Source organism: Haemaphysalis longicornis, unplaced genomic scaffold, assembly GCF_048455015.1.
Source record: "Haemaphysalis longicornis isolate Haplotype H1 unplaced genomic scaffold, Haemaphysalis longicornis Haplotype H1 scaffold_2, whole genome shotgun sequence".
NCBI classification, from domain to species: domain Eukaryota; kingdom Metazoa; phylum Arthropoda; class Arachnida; order Ixodida; family Ixodidae; genus Haemaphysalis; species Haemaphysalis longicornis.
The window spans coordinates 118,232,267-118,250,059 of NW_027526295.1; the positions used below are offsets into that span (position 1 = coordinate 118,232,267).

The 17,793-nt window shown below is 48.0% G+C and overlaps 1 protein-coding gene across 3 annotated transcripts; it reads right to left on the bottom strand.

Moving 5' to 3' along the window:
* Positions 1 to 978: 978 nt before the first annotated feature.
* On the bottom strand, positions 979 to 17,789 carry LOC144169147 (uncharacterized). Of its 3 annotated transcripts, XM_077698177.1 has the most exons (7): positions 17,670 to 17,789; positions 17,588 to 17,637; positions 14,579 to 14,876; positions 10,992 to 11,159; positions 8,486 to 8,659; positions 5,846 to 6,260; positions 979 to 1,461 (listed from the first exon to the last, which is right to left on the bottom strand). In XM_077698177.1, exons 3-7 carry the CDS (start codon positions 14,831 to 14,833, stop codon positions 1,448 to 1,450), a joined length of 1,026 nt encoding a protein of 341 aa, XP_077554303.1. In that variant the 5' UTR covers positions 14,834 to 14,876; positions 17,588 to 17,637; positions 17,670 to 17,789; the 3' UTR covers positions 979 to 1,447. The 3 variants fall into 3 exon arrangements, with proteins under 3 accessions (XP_077554303.1, XP_077554305.1, XP_077554304.1); XM_077698179.1 differs by lacking the exon at positions 17,670 to 17,789 and having other exon boundaries at positions 14,579 to 14,902; positions 17,588 to 17,610; XM_077698178.1 differs by lacking the exons at positions 17,588 to 17,637; positions 17,670 to 17,789 and adding an exon at positions 17,477 to 17,579.
* Between the last annotated feature and the right edge of the window lie 4 nt (positions 17,790 to 17,793).

The following is a 17,793-nucleotide window of genomic DNA, read 5'->3' on the forward strand; positions in this document are numbered from 1 at the left end:
CGAACCTTGGGAAATTTTTTCATGCTTGTCTATGTTACCCCCGTGGTGGTTATTTGCGATTTCCTGCACTCCGCCAAAAAAAATGGTTGCACCAGGTGCACATTCAGAATGCCCAAACAGAAAAAAATTTTTAAAGTGAAAGCTTTCTGTTATGTTAAAAAACTAATGCATTTCCCCCATAGACTGGTTGGTCGACCAAAAAGCTCGGATAAGATTTCTGGACACGCTGCATGCATGAAACCGAGTTTCCATCGTGCCAAAACGGTTACTTGAAAATCACGAAAAAGGAACGGTTACAGACAAGACAAGACATGTAGCGATCATGAAGGAGTACAACAGCATGCATTTATCTCGCAAACCATGTCAGAATACATTTAGATTGTTCGTAGATGCATTTACTGAGCGTGAGAAATTGTTGCACAGGTTCGTTCTGTTTGCTATTTGAGTATCTGATGATTTGACAATCGATTGTACATGCTTTCAGCGAAGGCTGGTGGACTTCTTTAACCCCCCACCACAAAGACTGCTAACAATAGGTATTCTCGATTTTCCAGTCCAGAAGAGTTCCGTATAGTTCATAGGCAGTGCAGGAGTTCCCTCATGATAGGAACACTTTGGCAAAAGAAATATGGAGTTGCTTTAGGGTTCTTGGCCTAACAGGTATTAGCACATCATTACACCTTCTAACGATGACTTCCACATATATTTTTTGCAGCCATTATGCTGAGCTGGAGACTGTTCATGTCTAATGCACCCCCCCCCCCCCCCCCCTCTACAACATACTTTCAGGATGCTGCATGCATTGTACTCTTCTGTGCACTTTGTGTTTAACACTGATTTTACAAGTATGCACTAGACGATTTGACACTCCACCAAGTGCACAGTGTTTGGCAAATCTTTCCTGCCCAAATGTGGCATTCCCGGAAAATTCCAAGCTTTTCTGTATTTTTACACTTGTACACAGTGAAAAATAGGCAGTCAGGCTTTGTAAAGTTTATTTTCACAGAACAGAAAAAAAGAAAAAAAAAACACCCTGGAAAGTTCCCTGGAAAAGTATTTTACAAAGCAAAGTAAAAGTCACTGCACACTTGACTCAAAACCCACGTCTCATCTCCCCTTGGAACGTCGAAGCACAGTGGCACCTCGCCTCTTTCCACAACCTCAGAAGCAATTTTGGAAAAAAAAAAAGGAAAATTGCAGGGAAGTCCTTTCAGCTCACTCGGAAGGCTAGAGGCAATTTTGGAGCAAAAAAAAATTGCATGGAAGCACATTAAGCTCACTCGGGAGTAGACCAAAAAAAGGGGTAAAAAACAAAAAGGCAAGAGGAGGAAAAATGGCAAAGTGTAAGGAAGAGCCTTCTTCTGGCCAGGAGTCTTCTGAAGTTGCCACATCTTGTGCTAGCACTTAAATACACTGGCAGTGATTGCAGGGCCTACGACGCCAAGGCCTAGGTCCTCCGACCTGCATGCGAGAGAGAGGGAGTGATACAAGAAAAAAAAATTATGGCAAATTGCTAAGCGAGCACCTTGCATTAGTCAAACGTTTCATTGATTGATTGTACGGTTTAACACGCCAACACAACACAGACGATGAGGCACACCGTAGTGGAGGGCTCCGGATTAATTTTGACCACCTGGGGGTCTTTATCGTGCGCCAAAATCTCGTACACACGGGCGGTTTTGCTTTTCGCCTCCCTCGGAAAAGCGGCCGCCGCGCCCGGGAATCGAACCGGCGACCTCGTGCTCAGCAGCAGAACGCCTTAGCCACTGAGCCACCGCGGCGGCATTAGTCAAACGTTCACAGTTTAGAGCGCTATTTTGTTAGCACTATTCCCGATGGTTCTTTTTGCCAAAACAAAGATATCACAGAAGTTTGTTTCGGAGGTCATAAGAGTAGGAGATCAATCTTCCTACCGCCGTTTTAGTCACTGGCCAATCAGTGTTGAGGCCATCAGCCAATCAGCACCAGGGTGTGTGGAGGTCGTCAGTCGAAAAGTGGCAAAACTGTCTTACGACTGTAGGCGGCTCACATGCCGCAAAGTAGTCACAGCCAGCTCATCAAAGTGCACCAAGACGCACAAAAAAGGATGTATGTCCATAGCATTTTGCTGTTAATTTCTTGCAAAACGTTTTCAGGGTTAAAATATTTTAAACACAACAGCCTCAGCATTGAAGGATGGGCACTACTATATTCGGGTACAAGTTGGCAAAAGAAGTTGCCGCTGTGTCTCAACACCGCAGCCAAATGTTACTCCGCGAGACGCAAGCAGTGGTTACTGGGAACATTTTAAACATCGCACGAGCCGCTTGCAGAATTTTTGGGACTTAATCTGCTTATAAACTACTGCAGCGACGAGAAACAAACTACGTGAGAAAGAGTGGGGCGATAGCACGCGTTCAAAACAATCTCCTTTCAAAATGCTCGTGCGCATTGACATCTGGATCCGTCGCTTCAGCAGAGTGATACCGTACATGAGCTACTGTCGTTCTCAACTTGCTCCCGAGTATAGCCACTACCCTACACAAGTTTCAACACTTTTCAAAATGCCACGCTTTATGTAATCTACCGATTCTTACCCCAATGTCAGCTACACAATCTACCAGGCGATAGTCCAATGGATAAAAGCTAGATTAAATTTCGGCTGGAAGAGTGCTCTACTAGCTCTACCAGTGCGAGCTCTACCAGTGGGCAGGTATGCATTGGCATAATCATCTTTCCTATATGTTCTCACTGCAAATGTACCGTGACCGGAAATAGTTGGATATACAGTATAATTCAATGTAAAGAGGTTCGATATAGTCGTGTACGACTGTATGCACATATTTAAAATACCGCGAGGCTGTGGTTGATTTGATTAATTGCACTTTTTTTTTTTTTAACACGCCAATGCAACGCAGCCGATGAGGCGCGCCGTAGTGGAGGGCTCCGGATTAACTTTGACCACCTGGGGATCTTTAACGTGCGCCGAAATCTCGAACACACGGGCGTTTTTGCTTTTCGCCTCCATCAGAAAAGCGGCCGCCGCGGCCGGGAATCGAACCCGTGACCTCGTGCTCAGCAGCACAACGCCTTAGCCACTGAGCCACGGCGGCGGGTGATTGTGAGGTTTAACGCACTGACGCTATACCTGGGCTATGAGGCACAATGTAGTGGAGGATTATATTTGGCCACCTCGAGATCTTGAACCAAAACCTAGACAGACGGGCATTTTCACTTTCTGCCTCCCCCAGAAAAGCAGCCACCACAGCCATGACTGAATCCGTAACCTCAAGCTCACCAGGACAACGCTGCGGCCACTGATACACCGTGCCGGGTTTTCGGGTTGTGGTGGGTCCACAGTAATGGGGGTGAGAGGGTGGCACCCCCTCCCTTTCCACTTCAAGAGGTCACTGGGTACACCCACCGACTTCAGACACAGGAAGGTGTCAGAACGGTTGTTCCCGAGTCTTGTTCCTTTCTTACAGTTGGTGCCCCAGAGTCTGATCCTCTGATCCTGACAGCCTGCCTAATCTTTGATGCCTGCTCCGGAGTACTCGTCCCAATACCTTCTATTGATGCTGTCCAAGTTGAAAAGGAGCTGATGTGCATTTTCTCTGCTTGCATTGTCCAACGCTAACTGCACTCAAATGTCACCTCGGCCAAATTTACTGTGAATGCACAGTTAGTACTGCAAACCAGCTGGGACATTACTGGTAGTCCCGTGAAATGCATTGCTAATAAGTTATAAACGGTACAAAAGCTCCATCGCAGACAACGCTGCACCTGCCGGCAAAACGCGAACAGCCATGAAGCGGAAGTGACATTGTGGCCGGCCAGGTGCTTCTTCGTTCGGCCAGCCAAGAGAACTGGTCAAGCTCCTGCTTTTCTCCTAGGTCTGCTGGGAGGGGGAAGTGTTGCGCACAGGTTTTTTTCCAACAGGCCGGCTGGGCTGGCTGCAACGTCACTGCAGCTTGGCCGTAATGGCCGCGCTGTTCTCAGTTTGTTTCAAAATCGCCAATTTTAGTTTCAAAATTGCTGTAGACACGCGTATTTCAGCTGTCATATTTGCCATCCCGGAGTCCTTTTGGGCAGACTACACGAAAATAAGATTTTCAGGAGGTCAAAATTTTGAGTGCAGTTGGCCTTTAAAGGAGCCATGAAGAGAAAATACAACTCCGTTTAATTTGAAAGAACGAGGATTCAGTATCTCACTCAGCTCCATTAGAGCCACAAAAGATGTTTTTTTAACGAAAAAAAAGCAAGAAGTATTTAAAAACTTTCAAATTTTGCGCTACAGTGACGTGTTATGAGCAAGAATGACGTCATACGGGCCAACAATAAAACATAATTTTCAGTGCGTTAACTGCACGTTAGCATTCAAGTGATGCGGTAAAATGGAACTAGAGGCCCCATTACAGACGTCCAGTCATGTGTCGCCGCGGCAGGTAAGTTAGGCGGCCGCCAATCGCACAAACAAGGTTCCGTGACGTCATAGAAAAGTTGCGGGAAATTAGCTAGGGGGTCGGTTCGGCTTCACTTGTTTTGTTTAATATCTCCGTTATTTGTTCGAAGATTGCGATGATATTGGTATCATTGTTATCGGGACTTAGCAGTCTTTCTAATAAACCCAACTTGTATTTTGTCTTCATGGCTCCTTTAAAGGAGCCATGAAGAGAAAATGCAAGTTGGTTTTATTCGAAAGATTTCGTGTTTTATAGTGCCCCCAGCGCTTGTCCGGATACAAACGGTGCTTTATTCACTGAGAAATTAAACAATTTAGGTTAAAATTTTGATTTTCCCACTCAATCGTGCGTTTTCCTGGTCCCAAGTGACATCACGGGAACCGACCGCTCTGCAGCCTAGAGTACCTTCATTCACGCATCCGCCGTACAGGGTAGAGACACGTAACGCTGGCGCCGCCATGTTCGGTTGCTCGCTCGCTGCCGAAGCAAGTCATTGTGTCAAAACCGCGCTAAAATTATGGCCGCAACGCGGTTTACTAAAGAAGTTTGAATCATATTGTCTGTTTCGCGTTGCTAGGCCTCGTGGGAAACGAAAAGAATAACGCGTTGAGCCCGTTGGCCCAATTGCGGCGGCACGGGACCGTTCAAAGGTTGTCTCCACCCTGTAGCGGTGTTGGTTTGTTCCCACGTTTCTTTACGTTCCGTAACCTAGATGGCGCCACCATACCGTGGCAAGCGTTTGGTTTGTTTTTGCCCGCATTTAAACCTGGCTTGTTTTTGTTCTGGGAGAAAATATTCTTTCCCTGAAACAGTGCTCGCTCGACAAATGGGGTCACGTAAGACACCGTTGCTTGCGTCAATCGGCCAGTGTCGTCTGAGACAACCCCAAGCCCCATAGTGCTGTGCAGCTAAACCAAAGCATGCTGTGCGCAGTACGAACAGCAGAACGCATCAGTACTTCTATGTTTACATGTGCTTTCGTAACTTCCACTGTTTGTCCCATCATTCCTATTGCTTTGTAAAGAATGTGCCCTAAATTTAAGCGCAAATCGCTCGTTCGTCTAGTTTGTAAACTCTACCTAATTCGCGTCTGCTTCTGCCAGCCTCCGCCAATCGCAGAGCTTAGCTCATGTGACATCATAGGTTCTGTTGCGGGAAATGAGCTGGTGGGTCGCATGACCATTCCCGTTTTTCCTAATTATGTAGCTTATTTGAGCGAAGTTTACATTAAAAGTGGTGTCAGTATGATTCTAACGAGACAATCTTTTGAATGAACCAAACTTGTGTTTTCTCTTCATGGCTCCTTTAAGTGTGCCAGGTCCCCATCAATCAACTGAGGTGATAAATCCCCAGCGAGGCACCCTTTGTGCGAGCAAGGAGAAGGAGGAGGAGCGAGCCCTTACGGCGGACGGGTGCTCCGAAGTGGGTGCGGGGCCGACGGCGCACTGGGCCACGTAGCCGGTCTCCTCCACCAGCTGCCGCCGCCGCTCCCTCGCCACCACCGCCAGCCGCTCCCCCTTCCCCCTGCTGCTGCTGCTGCTGCTGCCCCTGGCGGCTGCGCTCGCGCAGGAAGTCCAGCAGGCTGACCAGCTCGGTGCGCTTGGCGGCCCGCTCGCGCAGGCGGGGCCCAAAGAGCAGCTCTGTCGAGGGGGCCTCCCCCGCTCCCCCCGGCGGTGGGGGGATGGGGCCGAGCCCCTCCAGCAGGCGACGGTGGTCGGGGGCTACCCGGGTCAGCACCGCCTGGCGCCGCTCCTCCGACACGCACTCAAAGGCCCGGCCCAGATGGGCCAGCGAGGCCGCCGTCCGCTCCGCCACCGCCTGCGGACACCCATGCGAGGAGAGGGAGGGTGGTTAGTGGGGGAGACTTTGCGGCGGTGGCTGCACTCCAGGCAAGGAGGAGGAGGTGTTGATGCTGCTGCTGATGATGATTGATAGTGGTATTCCCTTCGTAGCGGGTGATGACGTGTCATCTTACTAAACAAAAAAAAAAAAATGCACCTATGTTTTACCCTCTTCACTTAATACTAATGCTGCTCTTAGGGCAGGCACAATAAACTTATCAGGCACAATATTTTTTTGTTACAGGTGGTTGCTCTTCCCACTGGCAAGGATGGAATCACGATAGAATGAACAGACGAGGCAAGCCACTGTTGCTCACACATGGCCCTTTCCAATGCTCACACTGCTGCTGAGCTGAGAAACAACCGCATTGATTGATTGATTGATTGATTGATTGATTGTGAGGTTTGACGCGCCGGTGCTACACAGGCGATGAGGCGTGCCGTAGTAGAGGGCTTCGGATTAATTTTGACCACCTGGGGATCTTTAACATGCGCCAAAATCTCGAACACTCGGGCGTTTTCACTTTTCGCCTCCGTTAACATTACCACCAGCTGCAAGAATTTGGGACACAGAGACTTGCTTTCAGAGAAGTATTTCTAAGCGCAAAAATTTTGCTCTGTCAGTCAGCCACTCGAATCGACCAGGTCCCATCTTACCCACAGTTGGTGGCCACTCAGAGGTGACAAATTAGTGACCTGACCATATGCCACCTTTTTCCTCACACAAAATGCAGGGGGGTCTGATTTCATGCGCATTGTCTGGTACTCACATTCTGCGACAAACTGCCAGTCCATCAAGTTCACTACAGTAGCAGTGTTATTGAAGGCGCAGATTATACAACACCAGCTACACACGTCTTACTTTATACGACAGCTCACAAGTGATGCAAGCAATCGGGAAATGCTTATTTTCATAGCCTGATTTTCACACGCAGTTCGAGCAACTCGTTCCTCCCCAGTTCATTTTGGCGAGTTTGGTCTACAGGCCCTCAGTGCTCATAGTTTAAATTTAAAGTTCCTTGCTATTCTGCCCCATTAGACTCTGCTATAGGTGTACATTTGGAAGATCAGATTGCACAGAACTCACTATAAGACATTTTGCACAGGACTGAGGACATCGTACAATCAGAGATCCATGGTAGCATCATTCTGGTGCATTGAAAGGAAAATACTGCCATTATGCCACAACACACACACACCAAGCACGCTGAAGAAAAGCCCCTCGCCCCCCTTTGGCCCTCAGCAAGGCAAACAGTGGAAGTGTACGAATTTATTCCTTCTATTTCACACTCACATGAAGCAATGCACTGCGTGCAGTCACCAGGTAATGTAATTTCACCCCATGTTCACTCTCCTTTAACTCAGCACTGCAAGCTCATTTCACGCACAATTTAACTAAAGAGTTTTCTTCATTATATTTGCAAAGGCTTTCCGATGTTTTTTCACCAAAATTCATTCGTTACACCTCATACCGACTTCCTAACAGTGGAAGTGTACAACGTTCCTGATAATAATTAGCAGGATATTACCAAGCAGAAGAACCTTCAGAATGGGGGGATTTCACGTTTTTTTTTTTCATTGGCACAAAAGTTGTTTCCTGACAAAGCCAAGCCAAGGCCACGCGTCATCGCTGATCCTGCCAACACAGAGTTTCATACTAACATTTGCCAAAGGGCAATGTGGCGCTAGTGTCTAGATGAGCCGCATTTCAACAAGTATGGTCAAGAACATTTCATGAGTTCATGAGACGGCTCGCCAACAATCTCAAAAGTGGCCAAGTGGCTGCAAAAAGGAAACAGTATCACTATTGTAAAAGATTATTTCAGTTGTTTTATTAATAGGAAAGTGAAAATTCAAAAGATTTGTTTGTCAGCAACTTTGTCAAAGCTTCATGCAAGCCAAACAACAAAAATATGTTACTTTCCTAGTTGTCCACTTTGGCTTCGGGAGCAAATAAAAGCCACGCAACTAGCCAAGCCAAGTGGGAGAGGAACACTGCTAGATGCTACGGCGGTAGCCACAACAGTAGGCAACTGCAGTGACAGATTTCCCTCTAACATAAATTAGCGCAAAACTATACACTTTGTGTCCCCTCGCACCACGGACAGATTTTCCCCCTTGAGCAAAGGTTTTTCCGAGACAAAGCCAAGCTAAGACCCCGCCCCGCCTTTCAACCTGCCAGGCCTCATGCCGCTTGCTCACCTGCCGATCGACGTGCGGTCCCGACCGGTCACAGCAGTCCAGCAAGTCCACCAGGGCACCGACCGCACCGATCAGCGATGACTGGGTGCGGCGGAATGCCTCGTCCCGCTCTCGGTCCAGCCGGATGGCCCGGAAGCGACTGTAGCCCTCAAACTCTGGGTTCAGGCGGGGCACCTGAAAAACACAGTGGAAGAGGGCCAAGTTTTCGAGGGTTTCTGCAAAAGCTACGTCTGGGCTACGAGGCGCGTCATAGTGGAGGGCTCCAGAGTAATTTTGCCCACCTGGGCATCACCAACGTGTGCCGAAATGTCTACACGTGGGCGTTTTCGCTTTTCCTGAAAAGCAGCCGTCACGGCCGAGAATTGAACTCGCGTCCTTGGGCTAAGCCACTGTGCCACCACAACAGGTCGGGGTCAAGTTTTTGCACTAAGGCAAGCGCAATCTCAAAAGGCAACTGAACTAGTTTCCACTGAAGTTCTCAGTCGCTGTTGGGCCCACACACACACACACACACAAAAAAAAGGAGTCACGGAAAACCAGAAAAGGAACATCACTTAAGTGTCCCTCTAATTAGCGGAGTGCAGAAGGGGTGCAAGAACCTACTGCTGAACGCATAAAGATGCAAAAAAGCTACAGTGGTGTTTTACTTCGCGAAAATGGGTTTGCAACCACGTGTGGAACCACTAACAATGACCAGATACCGTATTTACTCGATTCTAAGCACCCCCTTTTTTCCATAATCGCGATGCCCAAATTGAGGGGAGGTGGTTAGATCCAAACCCCCCAATGTTTTTTCGCCGCCATATCACGACAAGATGGGCGCAACAAATAATGTTTTATTTGGCAAACATAAAAGGTACGGACAGTGAACCCACCGCTTATGCTTGATACTCAGCCCCCTTTCACTACCATTTGAGTCCGTTGTGGTGCTTGGGCCGCCGCTCCCACTGTTCCTGAGCAGGTAGTCTTCCGTTCCATTGAAGTGGTTTGTAATAGGAAACTTCAATCATGACTTGGCTACAACGTGAACTCAGGCTTGCTTCCACAACTCTGAAATCTACCTTCCGATGGTTGCTTAAAAAAGAACGTGCTTAAGTTCACAAGCAAGCCCTTTTTCCAGTCGTTTTTCCCGAAAGTATGGGACAGTGCTTAGAATCGCAAAGATACGGTATACTGTAAACAGCACAGGGCAATGCACTATATGCCCCTCCTGAGCACATGGGAACTTAACTACACCCCTATGATTGGACAGGGCAACAGAAGTTATTTCCAGGAATGCTGCTGACAATGTCGTATATAATTGATTGATTATGAGGTTTAACGAGCCAACACTACACAGGTGATGAGGCACGTTATAGTGGAGGGCTCCGGATTAATTTTGACCACCGGGGGATCTTTAACGCACGCTGAAATCTCGAACACACAGGCATTCTCGCTTTCGCCTCAATCAGAAATGTGGCCGCCGCAGCCGGGAACGGAATCCACATCCCAACGCCGTATATAAAGCCTTCAGCTCGGAGAGTGAGAGGCCTGCAGAGCTGAAAGTCTCCAGCACTGTCTGCTGGCAGGTCAAAAGTGGCTGAAGAGCACAGTTTACCTCCACTATGATGGGTGGCCCTAAGGACATCATTGTATTGCAAGGACATTATGTAACTACTTTCTACCACCCATGAAGTGGTGGGTAACCTAACCCACACTTCTTAGACTGCAGTACGTGCATGCACACCTAATAAACAGCATCTAGGTATTCCGCAATTTTTTTGCCCGCATCACTGCACAGCCATGTTAGTAACAAAAGTCATGATCATCATCATCACCACCAGCACTACCACCACCACTAAGCCCACTGCAGGGCAAAGGCCTCTCCCATGAATCTCCAATTACCCCGGTCCTGCGCTAACTGCGATCAATTTATCCCCGCGAACTTCTTGGTCTCGTCTACCCATTAGCTTTTTACCACCCCCTGCCACGCTTGCCTTCTCTCTAGGGGTCCAGTCTGTTACCCTTAATGACCAACGGTTATCCTGCCTTTGCATTACATGCCCTGCCCACGTCCATTTCTTCATCTTAGTTTCTACTATGTCCTTACGACGCGTTTGTTCCCTGACCCACTCCGCTCTGTTCTTGTCCCTTAATGTTACCCCTATCATCTTCCCTTCCATTGCTCACTGAGTCGTCCACAAAAATGATAAATTATTCTAGCATATTGGCAGACAACAAACAATGGTATTCAAGCCCTGAATGCCCATTATTTTTGGCAAGCAAGCACTGACAGTGGAGCGTGTAACAGTGTTGAGACCAACAAATGCGCCCTAAATCTCAACAACAATATAAAGAAGGACATCCAACCTTTACAAAGGTACAGCATAACGGAACGAAAGACCCAGGGAAAATATGTTCAAAATCTCTGTCAACAAACACTAAGAACAACGCGACAGCTTCCCAGCCCCATCCCGCTCCCTACTGCATTGTCTCTACAGAAGCAGTGGTTGATAACGGCACGCACCCTGAGGAAAGGCAGGAGGGGGTTCGGGTATGCTGACCGGGCCTTGCGGCAGCGCAGGTTCCTCCCCTGGGACTCCCAGCAGCGGCGCACAAAGCGCCCAATGTATGGCGCCACGGGCCGGCTCGCCCCAAAGTCCTCCTCCGTCCACTCGCCGCTGCCACCGTCCTCCTGCAGAGCACCGCAGCGGTGGCCAGTCACAACAGGAAGGGGGCAAGGGAACCACACCACAAAGAAGACACTGCCCACTTCTGCACTTCTGTTTGCACCTGCCTCAAGGTATACACAAGGAAAAGCAACCACGTCAGACACCACACTGGCAGATTTGTGAGCAGTTGCAAGATTCTGCCCTCGGATACTTTTATACCATATTTTCACGCCTATAACCCCCACTGAAAATGCAAAAATTTCAGGGGTGAAGTAGAGGCGCGGATTATGGGCGAGGAATTTCCTTCGGTGCAGCTTCACCGCAATGCATGTTGGGCCGTGATGCCCCTACAGCAGTAATAGTGACTAAGCCACTGTCATCCCATTGACAGTGCTTATTTTGCACACACAGCTCAACAATATACCAACTGAAAGAATGCACGCAGCAATTCATCTAGTTACGTAGCCAGCTAGGTAAGTTCTTTTGCATAAACAAAAGTGTAATGTTGCTTGAGCAGTAGCTTTGCTACATTTTTTCATGTATAAAATATGCGGGCAATATGCAAGGATATTTTTTTATTCGTTGACAGGAAGTGTGGTTGTACAAGGGTTATATGCAGGGGCAGGTTATACGCGCAAAAATACAGTATTTAAAAATAGGGTGGGTGAAGAAGCAAAGCAGGGCCCTAATTAAGCAAGAAATTCGCACAATGGTTCTGTATTGTGTATCAATGTCCTCAAATACATTTCTGCTTAGAAATGTGGTGGGACCACAAGTGAAGTGGGTAACTGACAGCGCAAGCACCCTGCATGATGGCTCTGGGCTATATAATGGCACCCACACCCCTAAATGCGAGCCCTTTAATTATACACAGCCACCTTGAAGCTTCCATACGGGATGGTTGGCACAGTAAAGAATGTGCTTGGCCATTGGCAGCACCCCCCCCCCCCCCCCCCCTTTCCGAGAATGCGCTGCCTACAGCTGTGTGGCCAATTTTCAATACGGTGGGATTGAAGCACCTGATTTGTGGAGTTGTTTTTTTCGGCAGCACGACTGCAGAAGCTTTCTTCACCACTAGCTCGACAATTGCTGAACAAGCACAGTCAAGGCACAAGAGCGTTCTGGAGTGACCAGTCCTTCAGCATGCCCACTGGATGGGCCTGTTGGCTTTCACAGTATTTGGTGTGAGCGTCAAAAAGGCATTCGCACTTCCCAATTCCAAAGTATGAACCAGCACATGCACTTGATGGCACAAATACAACGCCCATATACATTTAATTTCAAAGGCACTGGTGAGCAGTGAATTTCTAAGCAGATTTATTATAAGCGATTGTCTAATAAAGCACCTTTATAGCTGAATGTGTGCATAACATTACCAAGATTGCAAATGCTTATGTAACTCTAAAAATTGCAAGTCTCGTCTATCAAAAAAACAAAAGCTGATAGAAAAGCTGCATCAGCTTATTAACTCCAAAAACACAAAAACTCTGCCTATGTTGACTAACTTCACATACATTCTTTTAGTGTTGTGGTTAGGTAGCCAAAACAAGAGTCACTTATCAAAGCTACAGCTAGGCCATGAGGCACATCGCAACAGAAGGTTATGGATTATCATAAACCACCAGCCTGATTCTGCCTATGTTGACTAACTTCACATACATTCTTTTAGTGTTGTGGTTAGGTAGCCAAAACAAGAGTCACTTATCAAAGCTACAGCTAGGCCATGAGGCACATCGCAACAGAAGGTTATGGATTATCATAAACCACCGGCCTGATTCTGCATTTGAATTTCATGCATATAGGCTTGCTTTTGTTTTTCACCTCCCCCAAAATGAAATCTGGTGCTTAGCCAGGAATGAAACCAACAACCCGGTGCTCAGTAGGCTAGCGCAATGCCTTAGTCACTGGGTCACCATGGCAGCTACAGGCCTGCAAGGCAGGCCCTTAAGCCATGCAGACAAAATGCAAGTTTGTTTCATTCGAAAGATTTCGTGTTTTATGGTGCCCCCAGCACTTGTCCGGCAGCAAATGGTGCTGTAATCACTGAGAAGTTATTCAATTTAGGTTGAAATTTTGATTCTCCCCCCAAATTGTGTTTTCGTGACGTCTGCCATGTAGTCACAGGGGCGCGTATTGAAATGAACTTCCAGGCCATCATTAGGCTCTGCAGCCTTCTTTACTGTCAATCCTCTCAGATGGCGCTACCATACGGAGCCACAGGTTGCCCACTGTTGCTTTATTTTTGGCCGTATTTGCACCTGGCTTGCTTCTGTTACAGTTGTTTCATGTTTCATGAAACATGGGGTATGCTCGACAAACAGGGTCACGTAAGACAACATCGCTTATGCCAGTCAGCCAGTGTCGTGTGAGACAAGTGCAAAGTGGCGGCCTGCTGTGCAGCTAAAACAAGCATAGTGCGCCATGTAACAACAGCAGTGCGCATCAGTACTACTATGTTTTAATCGACCAGATTTAGGGTAAATCCCCAAGGTGGAGTAAGTTTCTGTAAAGGAAAGTTTGACATCCACCTAAATGCACCCATACGGCTACAAAGGAAAGCTATACAGCTTTCTCAGAAACTTCGCAGTTGAAGAAAAATTCGTCCTGGTCCAGGATTCGAACCAGGGACCACTGCTTAACCGGAGCAGTCGCTCTACCAACTGAGCTAACCAGAAGGCTAGTCGTTAGTAGCGCGAAAGCGAATTGATCAACAACTCGAAGTGAAGGACAGGTGTTAATCGACCAGATTTAGGGGAAATCCCCAAGGTGGAGTAAGTTTCTGTAAAGGAAAGTTTGACATCCACCTAAAGCTTTCCTTTGTAGCCGTATGGCTGCATTTAGGTGGATGTCAAACTTTCCTTTACTACTATGTTTATGCCTATTTTCGTAACTCTCATTGTTTGCCCCACCATTCTTACTGCTGTAAAATGATTATGCATTACATTTAAGTGCAAATAGCTCGTCTGGCAAGCATATAAGCCCTGCCTAATTTACGTTTGCTTCTGCCAGCCTAAGCCAATTGCACAGCTGGCCATATATGACATCATAGGTTCTGTTGGGGGAAGTGAGCTAGTGGGTCGCATGGCCATTCCCTTTTTTCCTAATTATATAGCTTACCTGAAAGAAGCCTGCGTTAAAAGTGGGGTCAGTAGGATTTTAACGAGGCAATCTTTTGAATGAACCAACTTGTGTTTTCTCTGCATGGTGGCCCCTTTAAGCAGACGCTTTTGCATCATGCATGTTACAAGAGAGCAAATGTGTTGTTCATCGTAACCGAGTTTGTCCTAACGAAGGTCTACTGTAGCGTTCCTTCCATTGCTCCGAGCCCCAGCGATTATTTACACCGTTACAATAAACATTGCGCCACCCAACAGACAGTGCTTTAGAAGGCTTTCAAAACAGCCATGCAGCGCAGGTGTAGGAAGATTTGGCGATCACCGACCTGTGCATCCCCGGTCTCGTCGTCAGAGAAGAAGTCACTGAGGAACTCCGAGGCAGGACCCCCGCCGGCCGCCCCGAAAGAGGAGGAAGAGGCGGGGGTGGAGGCTGAGGAGGGCTGCAGCGCCTGGCTGTTCTCAAGGACGCGGTGCAGCAGGGGCCGCAGCGTCTCCATCTTCTGAGACAGCACCAGCAGGGAGGACTCCAGGGCCTCCAGCCGGGTCTCCGTTGACGGTGAAGGGGCACGCGACGACGACATGGCGACAGTCTGGGGGTGTGGTGGCCCAAGCACTCACACCGGCCTGCACACGCGGTGCAGGAGGAATCTCTGAGGGACAGGAACCCAGGTTCCGTCGGCACTTGTTGGTATGACGCATCTGCTTGGGTGGCAAGCACTGCTAACCATCCTTTCGCCCTACTGGAATTATCCAAGCTTTCTTTCAGAGTGCTTAGTTACAGGCAAACTGCACTCAAATTTCACCTCGGCCAAATTTGTTTACGAGGACGTGGGTTCGCTTCTCGGCCGCGGCGGCCACTTTTCTGATGGAGGCGAAACGCAAAAACGTCCGTGTGTTCCAGATTCTAGCGCACGTTAAAGATCCCCAGGTGGTCAAAATTAAACCGGAGCCCTCCACTACGGCGCGTTGCGTTGCCAAGTTAAACCCCACAATCAATCAACTACGGCGCGCCTTATCGCCTGCATTGCCAAGTTAAACCCCACAATCAATCAATCAACAATGCATTTTACGGGGCTACCACTCATGTCGCATTTGGTTTGTTTCAACATGCATCACCAACTCGCCCAAGTTTTCATGTTGTTAAAAGTCAAAGCACACAGGTATTTTCATTTTTCACCTCCACTAGAAAAATGGCCACAGCAGCCAAGATCAAACCCCCATCCTCGCAATCAACAGCACAATGCCATTCAGCAAGCTTAGTCAGGGATAGACACGAAATGAAAAGCAACGCTGAGCAGACACAGAAGGCTTCCCCTTCAGCCAAGCTGAAGAAATACTGGAAGAGGTGGATTGATATAACTATCTTGCACAAGTTCCCAGCACCGATTTGAACTACGAGAAAGAAATCAAGCATAGAATTAGTAGGAGCTGGCGTACAATCGGCCAACACTCTGAATTGGTTGACAGTAGGATACCTGTATCACTGAAAAGAATGGTACACAATCAATGCATACTCCTGACGACTGCTACAGGGCAGCGACTTGGCAGTGTACTAAACACTTCCAACGGAAACGTAGATCGGCCCGACAAGCCATAGGAAGAATGACAGGAGTAACACTTCAAAATAAGAAATGGATGTCTGGTTTAGTGCGCAAACTCAGGTGGAGGACATTCTAGCCCAAATTAAGTGAATGAAGGGGAGTTTGGTTGCACATGTACCACAGACAACTGGCAACTGCCGATTGCCAAAACTCGGACGAGGTCAAAATTCTACGGCAAGGAACGGATTCCAACAGTGCAGGAAGCAAGAGGCATTTGTCCTCCAATGGACACAAAATACGATGACGATTGTGAAGCAGCAAAAAGTTCCCAGCTGCCCAGGCACCTTCCCTTGTCCCACAACAACAAAGAACTCGGAGTGGAGGACAGCTTGCCGCTTTTCCCGGTGATGCCAAAAGTGACCATGCTAAAAACGAACATGTTTAGACCACAAAGAGTTGTCTTTAGATGGCTATATCGCTGACAGCAACACAAAATGGAATACATGCCCACCTACAGATCTTCGCACCCAGCTCAGAAGGCACGAAAAGTTGGCAAGTAGCACAGGGAAACATTTTTCAATGTGCCTTCAGAAATTTGCCATGTGTCAAGCGAGATGTTCATCTAAAAGTAACTGCACCTCCCACTGCTCCAAGGTGTGTAGTGCTGGGGACAGCAGCTTCAAGGTAACCGTTAAACCATAGTACGAGAGTCAACACCAGCCATCAATACATGCCTCACTGATTCACCTAGTGGCTCTCAAAAGGAGTTGTTTTTTAAGGCCATGCTTGCTCTAAAGGGACACGGTTAGCTAGAAGTTTCACGGCTATATTGGGCGAGAGAAATAAGATGCTGAACTTCATCTCCCGGTGGGCTTCATTTATGCTGAAATCATTTTGAGTTCATTTTATGGGAGCATTGATCGTGAACGGTTTTTTAGTGCGTCCACACAACAACCGCTGCGAGCTCTGCCGCTAGTCTTCCGCCCTAGCGCACGCGGCAATCAAACCGAAAAAAAAAGATGAAGAAGAAAGGCCGCGGAACCCCAAACGGGAAAGGGAACCGGACGGACGGAAGCCAAGGGGTTAACAGTAGACCACCCTGTACGATTAACGAATGGAGATGCGCCAAGACGGCACAGGAAGTTAGAACGAGAATTGTCAAGGCCCGTCCCGTACTCCATTAATATGCAAGCTGAAGGCAGTAAATAAGCAAGTGACACCAACGCAAGCCAATGCCGAGCGGAACGTAGCCAGTAACACACACACACGCACACACAAAAGGCGAACCCGATTCGCAGGGTCCCGGCAAGCGCTGCCATTTGAAGACGAGTTTAAAAACCTCGCCTTCTTTCTGAGTTGCAACATTCGCACCAAAATATTTCTCCGCGCAGATATGGCACTGCCTCAACACCATTCTCGAAGATTAGGACGTCAGGCGGATCGACTGTTGCGCGCAGTGGCAGGCTTCAGAGTCGAGAACGGATATTACAGCTGTTAATTGTACCCTTAAACCGCAGCGCACACGTCACGAACAAAATCTGTCATAAACATCAACAATCCCAGGGAGTAACGCAGTATCTCAATGGCCAGGGTAGATTCGAAAGCTCAGTCGGCGGTTCTACTCGCAGAAAAACGAACAGGCTTGGCGGGAAATGTGGCGAGAAGCAAATAGTTCCGAAGTACCCAAATCAGCGAGTCATTTGCGGCTTAGCAACCAAGCGCCTCAAGCGAGGGCACCGATACGTAAAGTTGTTTTAGCAGTTTTCAAAGGACAAATATGAGGAAAGCGCTTACCTTCCTGTCAGCTGGAGAACGGCTTCGACCGCGGCTCAGCCAGGCTCAGCGCACCGTTAGAGTGAACTTCTAGTTCACTCTAGCACCGTTGCCCGATGCGGCCGACGTTGTCGCGGGACGACCACGAGAGCACGAGAGGCACATCTCGCGCGTCCAGAGGCACTAAATAAGCATAGCGTCTCTATTTCGCAATATAGAACCAAAGT

Excerpts from the sequence above, each read along its gene's own strand:
- LOC144169147 (XM_077698177.1), bottom strand. The coding sequence starts at position 14,833 with ATGTCGTCGTCGCGTGCCCCTTCACCGTCAACGGAGACCCGGCTGGAG. Across the intron at positions 8,660-10,991 it reads CCCTCCTGCCTTTCCTCAGG|GTGCCCCGCCTGAACCCAGA; the intron begins GTGCGTGCCGTT and ends TGTGTTTTTCAG. Across the intron at positions 6,261-8,485 it reads GACCGCACGTCGATCGGCAG|GCGGTGGCGGAGCGGACGGC; the intron begins GTGAGCAAGCGG and ends GGGTGTCCGCAG.